A 27127-nucleotide genomic window follows, 5' to 3' on the forward strand; every position below is an offset into this window, starting at 1 on the left:
CAGATCTCAAAGTTGTATGTTCTCTTCTGAACTCTCCTTTGAAAAGATCTGTCAAAGTAGTTTTTTTCTAGTCACACGTAGAAAGTAGTAAAATAGCTTCTCTGCATTCCAGAGATCACATAGCATTGTCCTACTGAATTGAAAAAGAATCTAGTATTTGTTGCTGTTGTTGCATTATTGTTTTTTGTCATTTTGAATTTATGATAAATTAGGACAAAGTTAACTATACTTCTGGGAGTAAATGGAATTCTCAAAGAGATAAGTTAACTCATTCTTAGTGCCAAGATATCATTTAGGAAAAAAAAATGTTCATCAACTGGTTGCCTCAGATATTTACTCATCTCGTATGGCTGAGTGGTTTACAATGACTATAGAGTCTCTTTTTTGCTTCTCTACATATCAACTCTAATGTAAATAAATTATTACTTCAGATACTTCTCTATAACTATTTGTTACATAATATGTTACAATTGGAGTTGCAAATCAAACCACTAGACAACAGATAAGCTGATACAATTTTATCACTTATTTGAAGAAAAAAATTATTGTATATAAAAATACCTGATTGAAATATCTTAATGCCTTTGCAAGCATTGTACATTTATAAATTGTTCATCTTTCCACTTAAATATGGAGAACTCCCATATGTATTCATTAGTTAACACTGAGAGTCTTGAAAAGTCCCTAATTCAGTCCTTCAGATTCTAATTGTGGCCTAGACCACAGATACTTTTATAGAAAAAGACTTGGGAAGTTTTGGTAACTAATTTTGTAAAGGAGAAGAGAGAAGATGAGGGCACCAACATGACACTGGGAAGACATTAACAGAAAAAAGGGAACAGAGCAATCAGAGTGTCAAAGCTAACCATGGGCAAAGAGAAAGCCAGCACCTGGGACTCAGGCTCTGACCTCCAAACTTTGCTCATGATCCTACTTTCCACTCCTTCCTCACATTCTACTTTTGAAAGCATCATTGGATTCAACTAAAGGCATGTTCTTCTCTTTGAAGAAAGTACTCATTATGCCAATTGCAGGCCTTTGCTAATTGTGCAAAATATAGCCCTTCTCAACTATGCAAACGTGGGTCTTTTTCAAATGGATACATATTAATTTACCATTTTCAATCTTGGAGAAAATATGAATGAATGAGAATTTAAAAAGGCTTCATTGCAGAAATACGGTCAATGGCAAACTGCTTTTCTAAACCTCAAAAAGGGTTTGAAAGTATGTGGGTGCAAACCACACTAAGGAGTAAATGAGCCTACTCATTAGGAACTCTGTGGAACGATAGTGTTTCTCTGGAGGTTAAGGTCATCAAAAGTTCAATTCCCAGTAAAAAGGATGGTTAGTCTGACCCATAGTTTGCCTAGTCAAGTAGCTGGTCTATTCCTTCTATATAATTAAATTTTTGTTATTGTTTTAAAACACACAAAAACAGGATACAGCTTTTTTGTGGTTTCTCTTTGATGAGTCTCTAAAGGGAATAGTTTGAGGTTTTTCTCTTAGTAGTGTGAGGAGAAATGGGACACAGAACAACTAGTACTATAGGGAGTTTGCACATATGAATTATATTTTTCTTCTTGGTAGAGAAGTTGAAATTTTGCAGAACCATATTGGAAGGACTTTGCTTTAAGTTGATGGCTTTAGCTTTACCAAAAAGTTCAGTCACTGGATGTAATTTTACACAGTGACTGTAGTGTGATGTGCAAATTTGTGAGCACTCCCTTGTTTTGAGTTTAAAATTATAAGTATAAATTAGAAGCACCATAGAGACTTTTGTTTCCAAACCTCTTGTGTTTCAAGAGAATAATGGAAAGACCTAAGTAAAATAATCAAGAAATCATCTCAAACTTGGCCAGAGAAAAAGCATATGGCAGCCAGGCATTCAGACTGTGGTCCAGAATGCCTGGGCCCCCAACAGAGCTTACCAGTTGTTTGACCCTGAGAAGGTTTTTTAATTTCTCTGCATCTCAGTTTCCTCACTTGCAGAATGGTGATAATAATGGTACTTCTAGGTTCTTTGTGAAGATAAAATTAGTTAACATATGTGAAGCACAAAGAAAACAGTAGATGTGATATGTGTTATTGTAACTATTGGATATAAATATATATTTTATTTTATTTTATTTATTTTTTAAAGATTTTATTTATTTCTTTGTCAGAGAGATAGAGAGAATACAGGCAGGCAGAGTGGCAGGCAGAGGCAGAAGGAGAAGCAGGCTCCCTGCGGAGCAAGGAGCCTGATGTGGGACACGATCCCAGGATGCTGGGATCATGACCTGAGCCAAAGGCAGCTGCTCAACTGACTGAACCACCCAGGCATCCCCTAAATATATATTTTAAATCTGGCACTTTATCAAGAATATGGTACAGAATTATAAGTACATTTTATATATATATATATATATATATATATATATATATATATATATATGGCTTATTTTTTTCATTTACCTATTTTTTCCACTTACCTATTTTAAGATAAGTTCTAGATGGTTAAAAAATTGGAATTTTCAGACCATCAAGTTAAAGACACATAAATGCAAAATATTTAATATTAGCAGCTGACTACTCAATATTTTCCTTTTCTTCTTTATATTACAGGGAGTTTTTTCTGTGGTCACATTCTCAGTAAGGCAAAGCCATTGAGTTGAAGATCTGTTAAAATTAGAATGATTAAGTGGCAGGTATTAAGATTGGAGGGGGAGTGTGTCATGTGCCACCTGTGCAGATAGGAAAACAAAGTAACATGGTTTGATATTTCTGGAACGTTTAGGTGCTACGTACTCTTTATCCAGTACATTCAAGGACCTTGTTGAAACAGAAAAAAATAAGGAAGTAGTATTCTTGTTTATGAATTATGTGACAATGCAATGTACAAATACCATATAGCTTATTTTATTTTTAAAACGTCTACAATCAAATTTGGGTTGAATACATCTAGCTTGCTTTATTTCTAACTTGCAAACTTTCCTCCAGGGCAGCTACAGAAATCCTGAACAGGATTCTAGCTTGTGAGGGTAGAATTTGGGATTGAGTTCTGGGAAGGAAGGGGATATCTTACCAAATGTTGTTTGGATATATACAGTTGAAAGGATGAGAAGAGATATCTGGAGAGTCAGGCTTAGGAAAACCAAATGCCAACAGTAGGAAGAAATTGAATCTACTAGGAACAAAGGTGCTTATTTCAAATTGTTTTGAATAGTGTTTGGGTGGTATCAGCTCAACTTGATAGTAGGAAGATGTATGGTCATGTTGGGTTGGCCAAAAATATGAGATTAGAGTGGAACTCAACTTCTCCAAACCTGCATTCTTCTTTCTCTATGTTGACCATTTTATTCTTCCTTAAGAGGATCTCAGCAAGAGATAACAGAACACAAAGAGGCAAAACAACTGCACCAGCACCTGCACCAAAAAACAAAACAAAACAAAACAAAACAAAAAAACCAACAACAACAACAAAACATAAAAACACAGAAGACATTGGTTAAGCATCTGAGTCTTGGTTTAGGCTTAGGTCATAATCTCATGATTGTGAGATCGAGTCCCTCATTGGGCTCCGTGCTCAGCAGGGCATCTGCTTGAGGTTCTCTCTCCCTGCCCCTCCTGCTAATGCATGCTCTCTTTCTCTCTCTCTCTATCTCTCTCTCACACACACATAAATAAATGAATAAATCTTTTTTTTTTAAAGTGTGTTTTGAGAATTAAGCTCTTATTCATCCATGATACCTTTGCCTCATTAACATGGACAATTGAAATTTGATTTTCCTCAACCAGTTTTATTTTTTCACAGTAGAAAAGGTCATCTTATACCTCACCTACTTTCAGTAGTTGTTATTCCTTACTGAGTTTACTGCTCTCGACTTTCTGATAAGTTCCAAAATAATGACCTATGCTGTGTATTGTTAAACGTTTGGTCAGACAGGTAGATACAGATAGATGAGTATGTGTTGCACAAAGACAGTTAAGCATTATTTAATCAATGTTTGTTTGATCTGTGTAAAACAAGTATAAATGTAAACTGCAACCCATCTGTTTCATCATTCATGTGAAGTCAATCTCATTTTTAAAACTTGATTTCTTATGTAATTGCCCCAGAATGACAGAGGATGATCAGTTGAGAAGAAAAACATTTTGGACTTGCAAGATAAAGGATAGTTATGTTTAAGTGTGTTTCACATGTTGGGCTTCCTCGTTTTTTCAGTGGCCTTCAGGATAGGTAGCATCATGCCTTGGTAATTACCAGCTGTTAATCATCAGCTGGGCTTTGAAATCACACAGACCTGGGTTTTAGGGTGAATGTATGAGTCTAGCTGTGTGAGCAAATTACTTAACCACCAAATCACACAATGCCTGCCAGAGAGAAGACCCGCAGTAAGATTTATTGAGTTAATCTTTCTTTACTTCAATTTCCTTGTCTTGGAAAATAACAAAACATACCTCATAACATTTGTGAAAATTAAAGAGGATACTGCATGACCCAGCAGCTACTATAATTATCCTGTTACTCAGAGGTCTTCTCATGGGTCATCCTTTAAGCCTAAACATATTAACACATGTGACATAAAACTCAGGTTTCCATGGCTGGTTTTTAAACTCTTCAATGAAAGTATCAAATCAAGCATTCAGAAGGCTGGGGATATGTGGCGAGAGTGGAAATGGACATGAGTTAACAGTGTCTGTGTTAAGAGATGCAATTTCATTAGTCTAATTAAATGCATGCCACTTTACACATCCATGAGTGATCTTAATCTGAAGAACAAGGTCATCAAAGGAAGGAATATCTTCCACCAAAGTGCTGTACATCAGTGAGCCTAGGAGCTCTTGGGATACTTTACAGAAGAATGTTTAAGAAGCTTATGTACTCAGCAGTGCTCCTCGGTGTAAGGTGGACTATCACTGGTAGTTGTAATTTCAGGATCACATACTTTACTATTAAACCATATGATATTGAGTGCTAAAGCATTAGTTTTAGTGCACTATACCTTGCAGTTTCCACAGTCTGTTGTTTAACTCCCATGTTACATGGAAGAATTACTCCACAATTTCTCTTTATGAACTCTTCTCGACAATATTTATTCATCATTTCAATTCATTTAAGAAAATCTGTTGAACCATAATTTATTGAGCCTTCTTTGTAGATGCAAAGATGACTAAAGGCATATAGGTAGGACTGTGGCTAAGGACTTTAGAATCTAAGCTGTAGGTCACTTCGAGCCAGTGGAAGTTCTTAAGCAGGAACCTAACTTGTCCAGAGCTGAGTTTCAGGACTGTTACTTTGGTATGAAGAGTGCATTAGAGTGAGAGTTCAAATGGAGAGTTCAAGCAGACATCAGATAACTGAAGGATTGGATTGAGGGAGTGGCAGTAAGCTGGTAGATTTGGGTCTGATTTAAGAAAATTTTAAGGTAAGGCTGGCTCACTAAATAAAGCTGCTTTGTATGGAGAAGGTTCAAGGTTGACTTAAGGCTTCCACCCAGTCACCTGCATGTTTCAGATCACCAGACACTTGGAAAGAAGTCCACTCCACAAGGGAGACGATGAGCTTTCCTGGAAGAACAAACTAGAAAGACCCCTAATTTTATTATTCTTTAGACTCTGAAGCATGGATAATTATTTTGCTGAATATTATTCAATGATGACTACTTATATATAGCTTACCATAGTAAATTAGAGACTACAGTCTATCCTGCTGAGAATTTTAGTATGTTTGGAGGCTATTCATGGAGGTTAATAGGTTGACTGTTTACACTTGTGAGTTTTACTATCCCTATTAAACACAAAATATACACGTCTTTAATATTGTAACAGCTGTTGGGTATGTTTTACTTTCCAGTTCTATGTATACACATTCAAGCATGGTAAATGCCTAGGATCAAAAACTACTGCTGAAAATTCTATTAATGTAACATAATGTCTTTACTTTTTTTAAAGAATTTTACTTGTATATAAACCCAATTTATCATTATTTCTGAAAACTTGACTTTAATCATTTCAAATCATGTTTATGTAATTACTGAACTCATGTTTCCATATACCATGAAATTATGTCTTTAAAAAGTGTCAGTGTTCTATGATCAAAGAAAAGATATTTTGATTTCCATAAAATTGCAGGAAATTAAGAAACCCCTCAGAGTTTTGTAATCAAATCCGGAATTCAGTCTCAAAATAATGGTTCTGCTTTACCTATAAAATTGCATATATTATTTTGTATCTCTGCAATATTTATTTTAGGTTATTGAATAATAGTTTGAATGAAGGTATCAAGAAAAGTCATTAAAAATCAGGAAAAATTAAATAAATAAAATCTTTAAAAAAATCAGGAAATATAAGTTTAAAATAGAGAGTAAAAAGAAAGAAATTTTGTAAACGTAACATATAACAATAAATAGGAAATAAATAGAAAAACAAGTAGATCCTATCTGCACTGGTTCATAAATTGATATTTGAAGATGATTATTAGATGTAACCAACTTCCCTTCTTTACCATTTTTCTTAACTATTTGAATTGTACAAATTACCTTGTGATACTGGTCATAGTGTGTTTTGGAGAAACAGGCACAATTTTAAGTTGCCCTCAAGTTGTAAACTATAAATGAAGAAAGAATAGCAAAGCCTGTGCCCAGTGAAGCCAGTGAATGACCAGTAAATTTGAAGACTGAGGTTAGGTCCTGACAGGAAAGAGTAGGGAGAATAATCAAGATAAAATAATGTTCACAGAACCAGAAGGAATATTGAACTAGAAAGCTTGTAAACTACAGCTGCAGAGAAGGAAATGGAAAAGTAAAACAATTTTAAAAACCCTGCCTTTCCAATATTCACGGAACATCTATATTGATTTTTTTTTTCATTTGAATCAATGTTGGTGACTATCACTGTTTTTTACTATGATTAATCATTTCATGTTTTGCTGGTTATAGTAGTGTTCAGCTTCATAGCTAGGGTCATCTTTGATGAAGTGTGGCTTCAGACTTTTCTTTTTAAATCATGTTACTTACTTGTGATAAATGCCTATAATCGGTGTTATCAAGTATTGATTTTGTATGTGTGTGCTGTTTTTCTTTTAAAGTCAATTGACCCTGGCCAGCAGTTCACATGGGAACATTCAAACTTGGAAGTAAACAAACCAAAGAATAGATATGCAAATGTAATCGCATATGATCATTCCCGGGTTCTCCTATCAGCAATAGAAGGTAAGGAAATTCAGACATTGTTTATACTTTTATTTTCATGAGTTTAAGGGTTTGCATGAAAATACAGTTCTAGCTAGGTTTTTTGCTATCTATAGAAATAGTTAATTAAGATTCAGGTATCATTTATTCTCACATTTTCTTTCTCATATAAATATACTATAAATGGGCACACAAAATCCCCAATACTATATTATACAGAAGCGTCTCTCATTACATTCTTGGCTTGGCTCTAGGTGAAAGATTTCATAATGTAGTTGATGCTTATGGAGGGGAAGAAAATCAAGGTTGTCCATTTTACTGATGGTTGCTGATGGTTATAAATAAACCGGTGATTATCAGAATATAATCATTGACTGTTATTTTAAAATGAGGGTAAGGGGACCTGTTTATAAATAAACCTGGATAGCCAGCAGGGACAGTCTAAAGGTTAGGAGTTGATGGTGTGGTGATTAATTAAAATTAAGCATATTCGAAATGTCTGGTACAGCTAATTTGTAGACTGCTTGGTAATCTGTCTCTCACAATTGTAGCAAGGTGTGCATTCCAGAGGGAATGGCTGCTCCTAAAAGCTGAGGATTACATTTCTAATACACCTAGCTGCTTCTAAGGGTTCATAAGGAGAGTATTTTCCATTCATCCCCTTCCAGCAATAAATCCCTTCACATGGCATATTAAAATCAATTAGGGGCTCATGTTCAACACTCAGCATTTTGTTAGTTTCTTTTGGCAATGGTAGCACATTTCTGTCCTTAGAAAAGAGCTTACCATGTCACTTAAATCCTTTCTTCTGTCATAATAGCTAACCTGGACCACCACCTACCACATACCACATCATTCTCATTGGCATCCTTTAGAAAAGCTCTGTGGCCTGAATTCATACTTAAAAGTTCACCACTTACCCTCTTCCAGATGTTTTATTAAACATTAAATAATACCAGTTTCAGACCTAGTCCTTCTTAGAACCTGGAAGTTCAAACATCATCTTCAGTTGTTCAAGTATCTTTCACTTTTTCTGCTTCCCAAATCTATGATGCCTACGTAACTTTTTCTCATAACTCTGACCAGGCCCTACAAGTCCTACCTTCTTCGTTTAGTACCCAAAATTAATGTGAAAGTGAGACACTGCTTAAAGACCTCCCCAGGAATCACTTAAGGCAACCAATACATTTATTTCCAGTTTTGGGGGAGGAACTATCTTTCAGCATTTGAGCAAGGTCATACCTGTACCCTCCCCTTTCTTCAAAATGGTATTATATGGCATAGATATATTTTGTAATGTTCTCACAATCAATTTTACATTTGGAAAATGTTATAGTTCCTTTTTGAGGCTACTGAAGACACTAGGAGTTCAAGAGTTAACCTTTTTCCATATGGGAAAAAATTGATCAGGTTTATCAAAATTTCATCAATGCTGGTTCTTCAAGTAGGATGGTGTCACACAGGTAATTGCTTCAAGTCCTGTTTGAGAACTGTAATTGGTATATGTGGAGGATTAGCATATAGCATTTACATTTTATCTTTACATCCCACTTTAAAACGTAAAAAACAAAACCAGCAATTTTTGTCTCAAGTCTCTTAAATCAACTCCATAGTTAATAAGAAACTAAACCAAGTCACAAGTGGAAGAGAGACATCTTTTTTCCATTAGTGAAATAGGTAAACTATAAAAATTAAATGAATGTAAATTGAGAACCTATTTGGCATGATCTTGGCTGGAGAACTTGTCAGTCTGCCTTAGCTATATTGTAGCATTGTTTCCATTTGGAATTAGGTCATTCAGTATTACTACATGCCTGTACTTTTGCCCACTTTATCATTATTTTCCTTAACCTGCTATTTTCCACCGTCTTAACAGTAAAGTATGTCAAAGGACAAAGAATATACCTCCTTGTCCCTTATGTCCCTTATTATGATAGATGGAAATGATGTACATTTCATTCCTATGCTATTTTTACAGTACAAAAGTAAAAGCACTTGAATTAGACTAAAACCTGCCTTTTTATAGCTCTATGCTCACAAATATACCCTAAATCTAGAGCTGACCTAGAAACCAAAGTCTTTCAATTTTAAGTCTTATGCAAAAGGTTAGAAGCATTTAATTGAAGTTTATGGGGCTATATAGAGAGCTTTAATCTAGATTACAACCACGAACAGCGTTTTATCTTAGACTAAGCCCTACTCAGCAGATATTTAAGGGTGTAAATGATCATCCTATATCTTAAGCTTGGAAAAGGAATGCTGGCAACAGGAATAGTAACCACAGAACTTCTAACTGGGGCTTCTTGCATAAAGGAAGCTTTAATAACACAGAGCCCGATTTTTCAAGAGGATTTAAATGTTAAGAGACTTTATGCACAATTTAGAAAATTTAACATGGTTGTTTCAGGTTCCACCGGTAGTGATGACTTAAAAGACTTCAGTGGAAGGTTTTTAGTTTGGACTTTTCTGCTGCTGTTCTCTCAGTGGTGCTGGGCCCTCTTCATGTTTACTTTGCGGAGTGGCCTGGCAGATAATAAAGGAAAGCTGGAAGTTGCCACAGTGATTCATATTATCTTTATCTTTTTTTCCTAGAGCAAAACCTTTATACTACTTCCGCTGAGCAATGGCAGGGGATATAAACTAAAGAATGGGGAATTGTGTGTCGGCATGAGTGTGCTTATTGAATTCTGTGAAAATAGTGATATTTCATGACACATTTCCAAATCACAGTCATTTTATTTATGCTGGGGAAAATGTAGAATAAATTCAAGAGAGTTCCAACTACAAGAATGCTTACAATTGTTGAATTATAGAGCAAGAGGTATGGAAACACAATTAAATTTTTGAACAGTTCAGTTACTGTTGGCAACCCCTCCATGTTTAAGCTGTCCTTAAGAGACATCAGTAATTCCTGAGGAAGAGAGGTGATAGGATTTATTTTTCTGGTTTAAGTAAATATTGTCAAAAACTAAATGGAAACTAATACTTATACATAAATAAAATAATATATCATTTGTTTAATCTTATAGAATCCAAAGTTTCTCATTAGTTTTACTAAAGTAGGAAAAAAGAAATGGATAAGCCAAAAGATGAGAAAAGCAAGGAAATCTGGGTTTGGGTCACAGCTCTGTCACTTAACCTCATCTTCTCTGAGTGTCAATTCCTCAGCTGAAAACTTTATTTTTGTTTTAATTTTTTAATTTGAGTGTAGTTGACATACAGTGTTGTACTAGTTTTAAGTATACAACATAAATCTTATGCAACTGATTCAATTTCCCTGTAAGTTATGCTGAGCTCCCCACAAGTGTAGCCTCTATCTCTCCCCATATAATGCTATTAAAATATCACTGACCATATTCCCTTTGCTGTGTCCTTTATTCCCATGACTTATTTATCCCATAACTGGAAACTTGTATCTCCCACTCCCCTTCACCCATTTTGTCCATCCTCTTAACCCCCCTTCCCTATGGAAACCACCAGTTTGTTCTCTGTGTTTATAGGTCTGATTCTACTTCTTCTTCTTTTTTTTTAAAGATTTTATTTATTTATCTGATAGAGATCACAAGTAGTCAGAGAGGCAGGCAGAGAGAGAAGAGGAAGCAGGTTCCCCACTGAGCAGAGAGCCCGATGTGGGGCTCGATCCCAGGACCTTGAGACCATGACCCGAGCCGAAGGCAGATGCTTTAACCTACTGAGCCACCCAGGTGCCCCAGATTCTACTTCTTATTTGTTTATTCTTTAAATTCCACATATGAGTGGAATCTCTTTTATATTTGACTTCTACAAATTAACTGTATATAGCTATCTCATCAATTATATCATTTACTGTATACATTACATTATTTTACTATGTGTGTGTGTGTGTGTGTGTGTGTATACACAGTTGTATTATATATAAGTAATAGAGCTTAAGTTGGAAGTGAGCTCTTCTGATTCCACTGCTCATGCTTGCATGGGCCCACCTCATTCACACTGCTTTCCTACTGATAGACAGTGTGTCTCTGACTAAGTCATAGTTTGAATCCAAATGTCCACATTTATAATTTTGCATAAAAATCCATTTTATCATTGGGCTAACCTACAGATAATACAAAACTGTATTTTAGTATTTAATTTCCTATTTTATGGCATAACTAACCTGAAGCAATTACACAATATGGGAAATCATCAGTGATCCAAATACATTAGAGCCCTGTAGTTGCAGAAGTAAGGTCAAATGCATCTATCTCTAACTGATTCCAAAGGTGATCTACTTACCTTGGTATCTTTGTATGTATCTTCAACTCCTTATAATATCAATTAGTAGCAGAGTATTTATTGTAATGTCTTATAACTAGTATAACTTCAATCTAATTATTTCAGTCCTAGATTTAAAAAAAAAAATGTATTTCCCCCTAAAATGTAATTACTGTTCATTGCTGCCAGTATTCTATGGCTATTAGTAGGAACATAATTAACATTTCACTTTAAAAGCCATATTTAAATGGAATTCTTAAAATATTGTTGACCAGGACTAAAACCTAACCCTTTTTTACTAAAAAATAAAAACTTTTTATGTCAACAAGAAAGTCAAGAAGTTAGAATAGATATAATTATCTGGGTACCTATGGTGTGTTGGTTATCATGTCATAGATTTTATATCATATATGAATTCATGGATGGATTTTATCTATAATGTTCAGAATGACCTCAAAATCTAGTACTGTTAAACTTCTAAAATTCAAGTGACTTGTTTTTAATTAGTAGCTAGTAGTTAGTTGCAGAGCCAAAATTCTAATACAAGTCAGTCAGACTCAAGATTGCAATTCTCTCGAACTGGCCACTCAGAACTATAGCAGCTTTTGAATTCATAATGACTGTGCCTATATATGTCATACCTAATTCAAAAATGATGGGTTCTTGGCTGGGGAGACTGTCTAGGAATTTTGAAATATACATTTTCAAACACTCATGTCAGAAATCTGAGAACTAGAAGTCTTCAACTGTGTTCTTAGACTCTATTCAAAGTGAAGTTTTCCAAAGAATAAATGACATATAAATGCTTTCAGGTGGATTTTTTTGTTTGCTTAATATTATTTTTAAAGTTCTGTTAAGAAGAACATTGAATAAGAAGACCGAAGACTTGAAACTAAACTCTAAGTTAAAATTAACACTTTGAGGAAGCTAGATCCTTTTTAGAATCTGACAAGCATTTTAAACCCCACTTGAAAACAAAAGGCACTTACCCAATTTATTTGTACACTAATTTCAGAGAGTTCAAGGACACAGAAGTTTTTTGTAAGCCCATTTGTCAATTTAAAAACCTCTGACTTGGCATGTTTTGTTCTGTTAAGAGAGAGGAATGAGGATGTGTAAGACCTTTCCTGCTCCACCTAAAATTCTGAAAGTTGATTCTAAATCTAGAAATCAATAAACACTGAGCAATATTTATTAGATAATTATTGAATCTTGGACATTAAGAGATTTGTTATTCTAAAACAAAGAAACAAACAAACAAAAAACCCACATTTAAGCTAGAGGGTTTACGCCAAAGAGAACCATTAGCCTGTGTGTGTCTCTTCTACCAAGCCAGATTTAAATGGTTTTATCTATGAAAGAGTTACAAATGACAAAGCATAGGAGTGCCTGGCTGGCTCAGTTATTTAAGTATCTGACTGTTGATTTCTGCCCAGGTTGTGATCTCAGGGTTGTGAGACTGAGTCAGGCTGGAGGCCAGCTCTGCACTCAGCAGGAAGTCTGCTTGACATTCTCTTTCCCTCTACCCCTCTCTTCATCCCACATTTGTGCTCTCTCTCTCTCAATAAATAAATAAATAAATAAAATCTTAAAACAAAAGAGAAATGATAAAGAATAGCCCACATTGTGTCACATGCACTCTGTGACACTAGTGCTTATTAGTTTAATAAGAGAAGCATTGTGAAATTGTTCCTGGTTTGGGGGGACTGTATTAAAGTTCAAAGCATAAATATATGTATTCACTTTTTCTCTTTAATGGATACATCCTGGCAAGGGCCCATACATTTCTCAAGAACTTTCCTCTTAAATCATCCTAGACTCTTCTTGCTTCTGAAGATTTTTTTGCCTCAGTTTCCTCATCTGTGCCATAGGATTAAAAATAGCACCTACTTCCTAGAACGATTACAACAGTTTACTGAATTAATACATATGAGGGCTTGGCAGAGTGTCTTGCACAAAGGAAATACCCAATAAATATTGGAAACTATGGAAATTATCAGTGGTGTTCTTATGAATTCTATTATTACTATCAATATGTCCTTTTGTCCTCAGATGGGATTTCTTCTGTATATGATCTATGGAAAAATTAATAATACCCAAATGAGAAAACTGCATGTAGTTGGAGTACTCTGTGAAGGAAAAAAATATGTATATTGGTGCTTGATAAATGGAAACCAGACCCATAATAATGTTACAAATTTCATCAGGGGGAGGATATGTTCGTTTAAATGGAAATACAAAATACATCATCTGTTTGATTTACATATGAGCAATTCAAAAAAAATCCAACTGTAAATAATACAGCTGATGTTACAACAGCTCGATTGTTTGTGAGATGGGCAATTTAGCACCTTTCAAATGAGAAAGTGACTCCCAGGGAGTCACTGCCCCTAAGATAAATAATATTTTTTTTAGAAGTAAAGAGAAGAAACTACTGGTATTCCCCCGTATTGTTCCCCGTATTGTTGATTCAGCTTTTACCACCACGCTAGTGCTTGCCATTTAATTCGTGCCTTGGCTTCTTTACTGCACTGTTCAGTGGTTACTGATGCGTTTAACACAGCTGTCAGCACATGATAACGTATTGTTCCATTCACATCATTCCTGTGCTGTGAGTTAACTGCTTTTTTCTAGAATCACCTGATATTTTTTCAATAAGTAAAAACAAAACAAACAAACAAACAAAAAACCACAGGGAAATAAGTTAATACAATCTGCCCAACATTTTCTAATAAAATGTGAATTATATTATTATAAGTATAAATGTTCCATATGAAACTCTAACATCAAAGAATTTAAATTATTTTTCTGAGCAACAAATCCCTTTAATAGCTGCCATGTGCTATTTCTCACATCAGTTCAATAAATATAATTCTTTTCGCTCCCTCTTGGTTCCTGTACTTTCCCAGTCTCTCTCTCTCCCTCTCCTTTCCTCTTTCCCCTCTCTTCTCCTCCCTTCCTCCAGACACTAATGACTAATTTGTGGGCACCTGCTGTTTATTTTGCTCCTGAAATTCTATTTAAATTAGCAAAGGAATTTTGTTAGACTGTATGTCCTATCTAAGAAAAAACAAAAAGAAAAACTGGTCTGAATCTCATCCAACTATTGGTTGAGTTTATTTTCGTCAGGTTGCTCAGAACATCAGTCATTGATTTAACAGTGTGTTTTTGTTTTTTTTTAATATTTCAAGTCCTTCACTTCTCAAGTTAATTGTTTACAGGCATGACAAAATTTAATCCTATTTCAGGGTGGTATTTTTATTTTATTTTTTAAATAAAAACATTCTTTTTGAGGAGCAGGGCACACATTTTTATAGCTTAATTTATCTTAAGTAGGGAGCTAGAGGCGACTTACCCTTTGGAAACTTGGAGCAAATTCACAAGGAGCTTGCAACCTGCCTAAAGACTAATGAGAGCTATTTAAATACATCTTTGTCTTGTGTGTAGCCAAGCAAGTGGTGTGGAGAGGAGATCAGTTACTCCCCAGTTCCTACCTCAGCCTGTCCTTGTGCTTCTTATCTGGAAAAGAGGAAAAAAAAAAAAAAAAAAAAAGTTGAGGGATGGCTAGGTGTGTTGCTTTTCTTCTTTACTCTGTTTTCAGGAAGCCAATCAAAAAGTAAAATCAAAAAGGTCTGTAAGTTTATTTTTCTCTCCATTGTCTTTAGTTTAGTTATTGGGAATTTTTTTTTCCATTTTTATTGTACAGCTCAGAAGATCATGCTAATGAATCTACACTTCATTGTTCAGGCTGTAGAGAAACCTACATCATCTGGGCTGTGGTTCTGTTGTTAAAATATAATCACAGGTTGTATATTGCTGGGAAGTCATAAAACAATTATTTTTGTCCTCTCCATTATTTTTTTTAATAGAAAATGGAAAGGGCCCTTCCAGATGTGGAATAGCTTTTCATCGGTAGAGTATTTAGGAAGAAGTAGTCTTATTTCATTACTGTTTATTATACTGATCATAAGAATAACTGGTATTTTAGATGTTTCAAATCCACTGGTATTTTAGAAGTTTCAAATGCATTGAGTCATTAGATTTTCACGGGGTGTTGGGTAAGGACATAATGAAAATGCTGCTCATATTTTAGGATCTGTGAGGAAACTGGGGCTCTGCAAGTTTCCTACAGACAGAGCTCCTTTTCCCATATTCAGCTTTGATTCAGACTATGTTAAATAAAGCAATATAATAATTTCATCCTTATTAGTATAAATATAATTAACCAAAACTCTGTGATGCTGTACTGGTCCAAGCTTTACTTTATTTCAGGGCAGAGTGCTCCCTAATTAGAAATGAGTCCCCTCCATCACAGGTACTGATGATTCCCAACATGCGTAGCTAACCTTGGAATGCATTCAATGACAGTTCAATCACCCACATCCTCCTCTGTGACTGCTCTCATAACCCAGCCTCTTCAGCATTAGCAGTACTGGGGAACAGAAAATGAAGGGGAAGAAGACTCAGAACCTTGAGAGGATGGGAGCCTGGCTTCACAAACTCTTTCCAAATTACCCATTCTCCCATTAACTCATTGTCAGGAGGAGCCCACAGAACGTGGCATGCTTGTAAAATAATCCTCCTATGCACCGTAGAAGCATGGAAGGCAGTTTGCTAATGCTTGGTACCTCTGGGGACACTGAGTCAGATAATACACTGTACCTTTGCAAGAAGCATTGGCTTTTCTTTGCTGGATTGCCAAGAGCGTCATTCATTTTGCTAGTTCTGGTGTGGCTGTGGGTGGCTGTCATGGTACAAGTGAAGGCAAAACAAGGCCTATGTCATCTGAAATTAAATAAATTTACTAGTAAAGTATTATTGGATTTCATTTTTCTGTTTTCTTTTGTTTTGCCAGTGTCAGCAATAAAGTTAACATTTTTTCTGCATTGTGGGTCTAAGAACTATAATCTTGGTCTTAATCAATTCACTGTTGTTAGGGATGGTGTGTAGGTGTGGATGTTGAACTGGAGGAGACATTATTTACTAAGTAAAAGGTAGCTTTTGTGCTCCATTGGGTCTTGAGTACTTCTGTCTCACAACAGGGAATAAACTGGTTTACCAGAAAAGTTTTTTTTTTTTTTTTTTTTTTTGTTTTTTTGTTTTTTTTTTTTTTTTTCTTTTCCCTCTTACAAATCCGTGGTAGGGAAAAGAAATGAGACTATCTGGGTTTTGGTACCATGCTGTGGGTCAGGACAGAGTCAGCCACTCAGCTGAAGGTCCATCTCCAGCTCTGTGGTACAGTTGCTGTGTGTCTGCTGGAGCAGGGAAGGGACTCTGCCTTCCCTATAATGCTGCCTCTTCTTCATTCTCACCTCCACAATCCAGGGATAGCTCCTTTCCATGAATAGACTACCTACCAGTCTAGTCCCACCACCACCCCCACCTTGTTTTTGAATTTGTGTGCTTTTTACCCCACCCTGTTCTAATCAAGAATTGAAGTATCAGTCACACCAAAAAACCTCATCTCAGCACAGAAGAGATAGAAGCAATAGGAATCAGCTTGAAAGAACATCAGAGCATGTTCCTGCCTAATCTGAGAGACACAAAGCCTCTATCTTAAAATAACTTCACAGAGATTTCTGAATCCAAGAAGGTTAAGAATACCACAGAGAGACATCTTATTTTAGAACTCAAAAGGACTCGAGGGAATCAATTTGTCCAACACACCTTGTTTAGCAGATAAGCAATCAGAGGTCTGGACAAGTTGAACAACTGCCCAAATGTCAAAGAGCAAACTACCGGCATCCCTAGATAGAAGTCCCGGGTTCCTGGCCAATTTCTCTAAATTTTTAGCAAGTGCTTAGTATTCTTTCAAGGCTTTAAAAGGCACATTGCGGCTCTTCCTACAGAATGGAGTGATACAGAAGTACCCACATATATGTTATAATTACTTAATTTCACATTAGTAAAATAATTCCTGTGCTATTTGGGGCCTTGCTTTTTCATTTAATATTAGGGCATAAGGCCTTATTATGAAACTTATAATTATGAACACCCCTCAACAAGAGAAATCTTTTTGAATCAAATTATCTCCTGACTGGAAAATTGAGAGCAAGGCAAGTTGGTTTTTTTGTGTGTTTGTGTTTTTGTTTTGTTTTGTTTTTTTTAAGTGGGGACAGAAGGAGAGGGAATGAGAGAGAATATCTTAAGCAAGCTCCATGTCCAGCCCAGACCCCAATATGGGGCTCGATTTCACTCCCCTGAGATCACAGCCTTACATGAAATCAAGAGTCAGATGCTTAACCAACTGAACTACCTAGGCACCCCTTATTTTTTTGTTTTGTTTTAATAGGCCCATATGACCCAATTAGTCCTCCTCAAGTTAACAGGAATAAAAAAAATATTTTAACCCAGTCATGATGAAACAGTTCAGATCATGTATTCACTGACAGTTCAACATGCTTTCAAGATCTTAAAGCATGAATTGTCTATGTCTTCTATGTCATGTCTTCAGCATAAAGAATTGTCTATTCATCACAAATATTCTTTCAGAGTAGCTTCGTCTTTCCAAGGATTCCTCTCTTTCTGTTACGATTCAAACACATGTGGGACCAATGTCATAAAGCCCTATTCTATTAATCCTGTGCTTAGGTGAAGAAAAATGGCATTGTCCTTGCACATTGAATTCATGATACTTTTCCAAAGCTTTGCAAACAATTAAAAGAACAGCAGAGCTCAAAGTCTGTGCCTAGACTTACTTTCCACTGAAAACTATAACCAGCAATTCCCAGCAAATGAAATGAGAACTTAAAACTGTCCTAATTCTGTTTAAGTAGTTGTTGCTGTGTCTTGCTATGCATGAAGGACATAGAAGCTCAGCTCTACCACCATTCATCTCTTCACAGTCTCTGTTGTTCTTATAGACTTGTGTTTTATAGCTCCAAGTTTTCTTTGCCCCAAACACAAAACCCAGTATAAGCATGTAAATAATATTTGCAGCACCACAAGAAAGAACAGTCCATTACCTGATGAAACATGCTATAACACAGAAAAGGGACATAGAGGTGTAAGATGAATTCAAGATCTAGCCTCAGCCACTTTCTCACTTATAAGATTAGAGTGATAATTATGGGTCTATTATTACATGACTATTGGTAAGGGAAGAGTACACTTGAAGTAATACATGGGAAATCATGAAACTTACTTTTATAAAGGTAGTAAGCTATTCTTGAATGAAGACATTAAGACCAACTGACTCCAAGAGAGACAATTCCTACAGCAAGGCCAGACCTAAGATATTTGCTTATGGTGAGCTAAAGGCAGACATGTTTGTTATGCTTTCATTGTTTTAATAGGCATCCCCACCCCCCCCCAAAAAAAAAAAAGAAAGAAAGAAAGCAAGCAACTAGCACCATTATTATCATAGTGTTGGACAAAGGTCTCCTTGACTCTAAAAATTAAAAGCAATCAGCTAATTTATATTAATTCTATATACTTTCAGTACTTCATGTTAACTTAACAAAGATTTCCATCCATCATAGCCCCAGAGAAATTCAATTAATCTCACATACTTCTCTTGGATTAGTAGTGCACTCTGATTAGTGTTGCATTAGCAGATGCAAATCATCTTCTGGATAAGGCAGGGAATTGAAAATTAAAAAAACAAATATACATTACTTGGGAAAGGTCACCCCCCAAAAAGTGATAGGGTTTTCTAGATTCAGCCTGCCAGCAGAAACATTACAATCACGAGCTAAACATTTCATGGCACCAAAACACTTGGAAAGTCACCATGTTGTTTTTCTCACAAGACTGGTTGAAAAATCTTTCTAAATATGGTATAGCGAAAACTAAGATCTCATCTACTTGAAACACACTTCTGTTCAACTTTAGTTCCCAATCTGCAGTGAATGTTTTTAAAAAGCCAAACCACCACCTTTCCTAAAATCTTTTCATATTCGTCTTTCTACACAGTTTGTTGCTTGGGTTGTATGAAATGCAGATGCATTAGATCTTAGAGCTACAGATACATAGTCATCTCTCACTTCCCCATCTTGTAAAGTTTGTATGGGAGAAAACTTACCTGGAATGTCTTTTTGCTGGAGCATATAAAGAGATTTCCTGGAAGGAGGCCTTCACTCAGATGAGTGTCAAAATAGAAAAGGAGCCTCAGCATTATCTTCAAGGTGTAAACATTAGCCTAATAATTAACTCCACTAGGTACTGAAATTTTTCTTTTTAACTTGCTTTTCAAAATATCAGGTCCCAAATTCTTAAAGCATTTGGTGATATAGTACAGATCCCAAGTGCCTAGTATTTTTCAGGCAGTTTTTTTTTTTTGTATTTTTATCCTTGGGAAGGACAAGTATTATTGAGTAGCAACCCACCCCCACAATTTCCCCCACCCCTAAAAAAAAAATCATAATTTATTATGCAAACTTAAGCACTATGTCAAAAACAATTCATTACATAATAAATGATTAAATTTTACATAAGAATGTTGGGCAGGGCTGATTCCCTTCTTTTGGATGTGAGTCTCCAGTCCATCTCCTCTGTTCTCTGACACATTATTCAGATATAATCATTATCCTTCATAAGGGGGAAATGGCACAATGCCAAGCTGATGGATTTTCTAAGCTATTAACCCAGATTTCTCTGTTTTAAATTTGCTTGGAAAAAACTTTTCTGTATATTGGTAGCTGAGGGATGCCTTTCACCAGAATCCTTTTTTTAAATCAATTTTTTAATGTTGTTAACTATTAAATTAAAATTTTGAAAGTGGGCTTTTCCTGTATTAAAAATAGATTCATTGTTGGCTCAGAACCAAATTCTATGGACCTGAGGTTGTGTGTGCTTCCCAGTGGCTGTAACCTGAGGACTTTATTTAAACTGTCTTTTGAATCTATAGTAATTTGGTGTCTGGAAGAATAGGATCTTTATCAACAAAGGGCTGCCAGAACCCCCAACTGCTTCTTGAGTAGCTGTAATAGATGAATACTGTTACAACCAACCGTGCATTTAGGTTTTTACTCAAAAGGCTTTCACTAATGCTGGTGGTATTCCATATCCATGTGTTTATCTCAGAGCCCAGTAGTTCCCATCTGACTTTCATTACTTTTTTGAGAGGATCAGTTTTACAAGTGGAATCAGAAAAGCAGTCAAAGTAATTTCAAGTGGCAATCAGTGAAATATAACAATTTTAGCTTGGGAACATATGTTCCATTATAAAGAAAATATTCCTTTTTTTTTTTTTTTTTTTTTTTCTCATAGCTCCAGGACTCCTATTTTTCCCAGGGCAAGAAGAGGCCACATACAGGTTCTAGTGCTACCTCTTGTATCTTGCCAGTAGCCATGTAAAGTGTTTGTTCCCCTCCGGGGATAGGCAACTCCTTTCATCCCAAGGAAATCTATTCCCTTTTTGATTCTGACAATTTGAAAATGCTTTATTATATTGGAGATGAAATTCTTCTGTCTGTAGTAACATCGTTCAGAATTGAAAAATTTGGATCTCAATAGAGTAAACCTAACCCTCTCTTCAGATCCTCACAGGCAGCTGTCATCCCCAACCCCTACATTTTCCTCTGCCAGGTGTACCATGTATTCCTTTCTCATACAGAACAGCTTTGATTTCCTTAACCTCTCTGGTCACTCTCCTTGGAAGAAGCTCAAATTTATCTATATTCCTCTTAAAGGTGAATTAGACTTTCAATCAGAACACCAGCATCAAATTCAAGCTCTGCTACTTATTAGATGTCAGAACTGGGGCAAATTTATTTTTGTCCTTGGAGATAGCAAGGGTTAATAACTGAGACCCGGTCTAGAGGTCAAAACAGAAAATAATCATGTTAACAAAATAGTATATAATTACAATGTGTAGTAAATAATATAAAGAGTTGTCAAGGAAGTTCTGGGCTCCAAGAGTATCAAAGGCAGGGTTTCTGAGATATTGGTGGAGTGTTTTACAACAGGAAGGAGATAGAGAGTGTGTTCTAAGATGGCGATGGCACTGAGGTAGGAGAGCAGTGTTTCCTACCAGTAGAAGCTAGACCAGCATCTAGAGTTTAGAAGGCAAGGAGGTGAGTAGAACAAGATGTGCTTGGAAAAGTGTGGAGCTTTGTAACTATAGTTGAGAGTTCAGTTTTTTTTGGAAGTAAAAGGGAAGCCCATTGTTGGGTTTGAAGGAAAGAAGTTATAGTGTCTGAAATATTTTCTTAGAAATTGCTCTCATGCTAGATGAAGAGCAGACTGCAAAGGACAAAAGTAGAGCAGGATAAGCAATTAAGAGGCAATCGTCATAATCCAAGAAAGGTGCACATAGTACAACAGTACTGTGAGGTTTAAACAAGAAGCAATCTCTGTGGAGACTAAGACAGTTGTAGCAGACAGACAGACTATCATTAAACCAGATTCCACCAGTCAGAGCAAGAGCTTTCATCTCTATGCACCTCCGTTTTCTCCTTTGTTAAAGGAAGATCCTGACAGGATATATTTCATAGAGTTGTTTTAAGGATTAAATGAGTTTGCAAATGAGTTCCCTGTTAGCTAAATTTGTGCAGAATTTCTCACTGTTACACATGCTCTAACCTACACTGCATTTTCAGACTCAGGCATTATTTTATTTCATTTCTGTCTGGCAATGTGGTATAGCATGGGTGAGGAATGTGACCAGATAAATTTCTCTCCTCCTTTGCATGCTGTATTTTACTGATGCAGTGGAGAAAATAGACAGTGTGTGAGAAAAATAGCACTGTATGGATAATCAGTTGTAGTTTTCTTTCTTTGGTATCTACCTTGTCATATTACAGAGATCCAATGCTTGGACCACCTATTTCTTTAATGTGATAGTCCCAATGAGACTTTATCTTGCTTAAGACACATTGTAATTATATACTTGTTTGTTAATGTGGTTATTGCCTGTTTTGACCTCTAGACCACGGCTCTGCTATTAACCCTTGATTCCTCTAGCATAGTGCAGAACAGTAATATAACACTGCCCTCACACCAGATCCCAGGCTGTTTTTTTCTTATGAGAGGTTCACCTCATAGAATAATACTTCTTGTTTTACAGGCATCCCAGGAAGTGACTATGTGAATGCCAACTACATAGATGGGTATAGGAAACAAAATGCCTATATTGCAACACAGGGATCTCTCCCCGAAACATTTGGGGACTTTTGGAGGATGATATGGGAGCAACGGAGTGCAACAGTTGTGATGATGACAAAACTAGAAGAACGATCCAGGGTAAGAATATCTACCTTCTCCTTCTTCACATCTTTCCTCAGGTAGTCCTTATGTTGCATATTTTATTCTTTTCAGAATCTACCCTTCCTTAAGTTCTGACTTTCTAACAGAAACAACTCTGAATGGGTATCAAAAGCTCTGATGAAACCATTCTTTAACACTGAGTCTTTTAAGAAGAAATTCTCTCATTACAATGTGATTGCCAAAAAAAAAAAAAAAAAGGTACTCAAAAAAGTAGACAGTTTGGTTAGAGAAAATAAATATTCACCTGAACCTCTTTTGAAAACTCACACTGAACAAGAACACACAGACTTTAGGGGAGAATCCCAACAATATATACTTGTCAGTATTTTTAACTTTTTCTTTCTCATAATCTGTAGGGTAAAGTCTAAAATTCTATGAAAGAGGTTCTTATATAAATTATTCAAATTAGCATAAATTAAGTTAGGGCAGCCAGCAAAATGATATGGGTTAATACACAGCTGAGAAAACACTTAAATGTGTAGAGGGCATTTTGCTACTTTAGCCTTCTCCAAAATGAATAGATTTTAATAATAGTCATTGCTCATTAAGGTCTAAGAAGGGGGTTTTATTCATCATACGGGTCCAATATTATGTGCATGGCACATTAGTTAAATGTTATTGATTTGCAGAACTAAAACATAATGGGTAAGCAGTGTGCCATATTCCCAAGTGAATATGCAAATATTGTAGCCATCTGATGAAAATCAGTCTTTAACCTTGAGAATTTAATGAAGGAGTCTCTGAAAAATCACTGAAGGCAGCACATACTCTCACTGAAGAGTAGGGCAGTTGGGGCAGAGTTTTGAAACCACTGGTGAGAGATTTCTTTTACTGTGGTCACAGTAGCCTCAAAAAGATATTTAGAAGGAAGCCAAAGCCCAACTCCCCATTTGTTGTGTGACAGTTGAGTTTTTTAAATGGTCTCCTAAGCTTGATACATAGCAGTTTCTTTTAGTCCAGGCTTGTAGATGAGGGAAGAGTTGAAGGCTATGCAGGTGATTCCTAAGGAGAGAACTCAAGCTTAGGAAAAAATAAAAAGTCCTAAAAGTGGAAGTAATGTATGTGGTACACCACTGGTTTACCAAATCCAAAAAGCAATCAAATCTCTTTATAACATGTGAATTGTATAGAAATACTGAAATATTGTCTGAAAGGAGTTTAGGTGAAAACTGTGAAGACAAATGTCGTTGTCATTTTTTACATGAAAACCCCATTAAAAATATGCAAATGGATCCAATATTGATCTTTACTCAGGGTAACCCCTATATAGCAAGTCCTATAAAAACAATCCCTACCCAACTGTTTCATGAATATAGCTCTTCATGATGCAACATCTAACACATATTAGACACATTGATACTTCACAACAGTCCTGTGAGATACACACTACTAAGATCTCCAGTTTACCTATGAGCCAACTAAGCATAGAACATTCCAGAAGGTCACTTAACGTCATTCAGCTATCAAGGTCAGAGTGAGGATTTGAAGACCGACAGTCTGGCTCCAGAACACATGTGCCTAACCATCAGTCCATATTGCCTGTTAACACTTGGGTGAAGCTGAGACAGCTGAACTATTATATTACAGCACGCATGTAAATCCAACCTACCCAGCCTGCTCTGCCTGGAGATACCGCTGGTAACAAGCAGTCATTTGCAAAAGCTGTTTTCAGTAAAACACACATTTTATCTTGACACCGCAGGCCTTCATTAAACCGTGCACAGAAACTTGTTTTGAAATAACCAAATGAAATTCTGCCCCTTTTCTCCCTAATTGCTTCTAATAATAAAGTTAGTTCTAACTGGCCCCACTGCTACCGCAACATCTGATGGTAATGAGCAGTTCTTGGCGGAAGGCATTGTGACTTAAATACCTACAGTTTATCTTTATGTTGCAGGCTACCTTTTTTTTTTTTTCCCCCACCTCAGACAGAGGAACTTATTTTGAAGTTACTAAATGAACCTCTGTTTGCTCCCTTCATTAATTACTCTTTGCTCCTGCAAGTTAGCTTTCTCCTTTGTTAAATGGCCTAAGGAGCCCAATTAAAATGCTGTCTTGTGATTTTTATTCTGTGGTGGTTCACTCTGTACCCAAACTTGTGATGACCTGCATAAGCCAACATGGAGGAGTCTCAACATCCTCAATCTGACCATACAAATTAGCCCTGACCCAAAGCCCCTTGTTCACCAGTCTAGAATGCTTGAGAATAAATGACCAAATGCAACTGAGAAATCTAGCAAAGTTCTGGTCCCCCAAACTACCTCATCTGCTTTTGCATCTTCTCCCTCATATCCTCCCACCTCACTTTTTCCCTATCCAGTTGCTATTTCTCCTAAAGTCTCAGAAGAAAGGGGAAAGCATTCCTGGATTTGCAACTAAGAACTTGGATTGAGTTTCTCAAAATAGTGGTTAATTGTTACAGAAATATATAGCTTTATACTATAGGAACTCTGTGCGTTATGCAGGCTGATCTGGGAACTCTATGAATTTTCACTTCTGAGTAGCCAACTTCAAAGCAGATGTTTGAATTAGTCTGGCTTTATTTAGACACTGCTTGTAATCTCCCTCAAAAAGGGAGATGGTCTAGGCAGTTGAAACAAATCACCTCTCCAAGGGCTGAAGCCTGAAATTTCATCATTTGGAAGAAGGCTCACTCAGGTTCTTGAAATAATATTCACCCCACACCTTGGTATATGGGGAAAAAAAAAAGTATATGTGCATATGTGTGTAAACACTTCTGTGTACTGTAGAATACTTTTATGCAGGAGTACATGTTGACTGGTGATTTGAGATGGGGAAGAGAGAAGAAGAGGAAAGGAAGGAGAAGATAAATGATATTTCACAAGACTGTCTAGGGATACCACCATCAGAGAGAAGGGAATTATATGACACAGTCCTAAGGAGGGGTGCCTTGAAGTCAAATGTTTGGGTTTAGATCCCAGCCATAGTGCTTACTAGCTGTGTGACAATAAACACGTTACCGGCATCCCCGAAAGTCTCATTTGCTCCTATTAAATTACATAGAAGAATTATTGTGGCATTAACCAAGGTAAGGAATATGACAAGTCACCTCAATGAATCTCAGCGGTTAGTGTTTTGTTGAGACAGAGAACTAGGAGGATGTACCAGAACAACATCAGCTTCCCCTAAAGCTGCTCTCAAATAGTTCAGGTTTTATTCCCAAATGCAATGTGTTTGTTCTCTGTGGGTGCCGGTGAATCCTGACCAGGTTCACAGTCACTGCTCATGGTGAATTCTGCCCACCATTTCCAGTGAAACACCCATGTACTGTGATCAAACAGAGCTCAGAACATGGGCTTCTTTTGCCCTTGCCTTCCCCAGGACAGAATCTGCAGAATCGAGACACTGATGCAGGGAATCGTTAATCAGTCGGCACGTGGACCGCAGGACTTCTGGCTGTGGCTTCCACTGCAACCATAATCTTCAAACAATGCAATATAAAAATAGTAATATCACATGAATTACATGTAGTAGTAATTGTCACTAAAGATAATATATTCTTGACACAATGTTTCCTTTTGATTCGGTTTTGCATTACCCCTCCCCATCCTCTTATTTACTTGACAGTGCTAGGGAATTGCCTCCTTACTACCCGTGTCCCGTGTTTTCTAGCATTGTGCTTTGCGTCTTACTCAGGCCTTTGGATGACAAAGTAGCAGTGCTTAAACCTTTGCCAAGTTAGAACAGAGAACTTGGCACAAAAGGCTCTTGGGTTCATTAGCATGTATTAGAAGTTTCACTAGCCTTTTGTTAAAAACTGACCTTTCTTAACATTTCATTGGCTAAAGAAGCCCTTCCAAGAGTGATGACTTAAGACTCAAATTGGTCTTTTGGAAACTTAAGTTCTTTAATTTTCAAATAATCCCCCCCAAATGTGGCCTTGCAAGAATTCCAAACTTAACTTAGAAGACTATTTTTATAGTGTGCTTTCAGCTCTCAAACCCTGAAGAGAGAATGTGTACATTGAATATTCTCTGAGTGTCATTTGGAAATATAAAGAAACAAAATATAAGGCTATAAACTGCAGATTTTGAAAGTAAAGTACAATCGTTGCCTGAAAACACACAGATCAGTTTAAAGCCTTGTAGAACGTGGTGTGTGACATGAGATACTGTTAGTAGGTCTTATTCTACAATTTCCATCTTTTTTGCCAAATCCTCTCAAGTTCTGCATAGTTCATTGATTCTGTAGCGAGTCATTCTCTCGTGCCCTAGAATGTGGTCTCTAATTGTTTCCATGTTTCATAACATGCCAGTAAGCACATGAATCGGTTTGGGCAACCACATGGAGGGAAGAAAAGTTTGGAAAAAATGAAGCTCTGGTAGGAGAGTAATTCCACTCCAAGGGTGTTATTTGTGGGCAACTAGGACACATGGTTGGCAGCCTTGCTTGAACAATTGGAGGCTCCAAGATAGGATTTGCCAAGGTGACTCCTGGCCCAGGAACCTCTATTACTTAGTGGGCGATTGTCCTTTTCTTCTCCCCCGCCC

At 36.4% G+C, this 27127-nt stretch overlaps 1 protein-coding gene across 48 annotated transcripts in view; it reads left to right on the plus strand.

Moving 5' to 3' along the window:
• PTPRD (protein tyrosine phosphatase receptor type D) overlaps positions 1–27127 on the plus strand; it is a 408131-nt gene that overhangs the window by 322471 nt on the left and 58533 nt on the right. For all 48 annotated transcript variants that reach the window (XM_032845508.1, XM_032845526.1, XM_032845509.1 and 45 more), the window contains 2 exons: positions 7070–7193; positions 22417–22592. In XM_032845508.1, the coding sequence (XP_032701399.1) occupies positions 7070–7193; positions 22417–22592 (300 nt within the window). The remainder of the gene's footprint in view (positions 1–7069; positions 7194–22416; positions 22593–27127) is intronic.

Source organism: Lontra canadensis, unplaced genomic scaffold (assembly GCF_010015895.1).
Source record: "Lontra canadensis isolate GAN:19392208 unplaced genomic scaffold, GSC_riverotter_1.0 scaffold165, whole genome shotgun sequence".
Taxonomy (NCBI): domain Eukaryota; kingdom Metazoa; phylum Chordata; class Mammalia; order Carnivora; family Mustelidae; genus Lontra; species Lontra canadensis.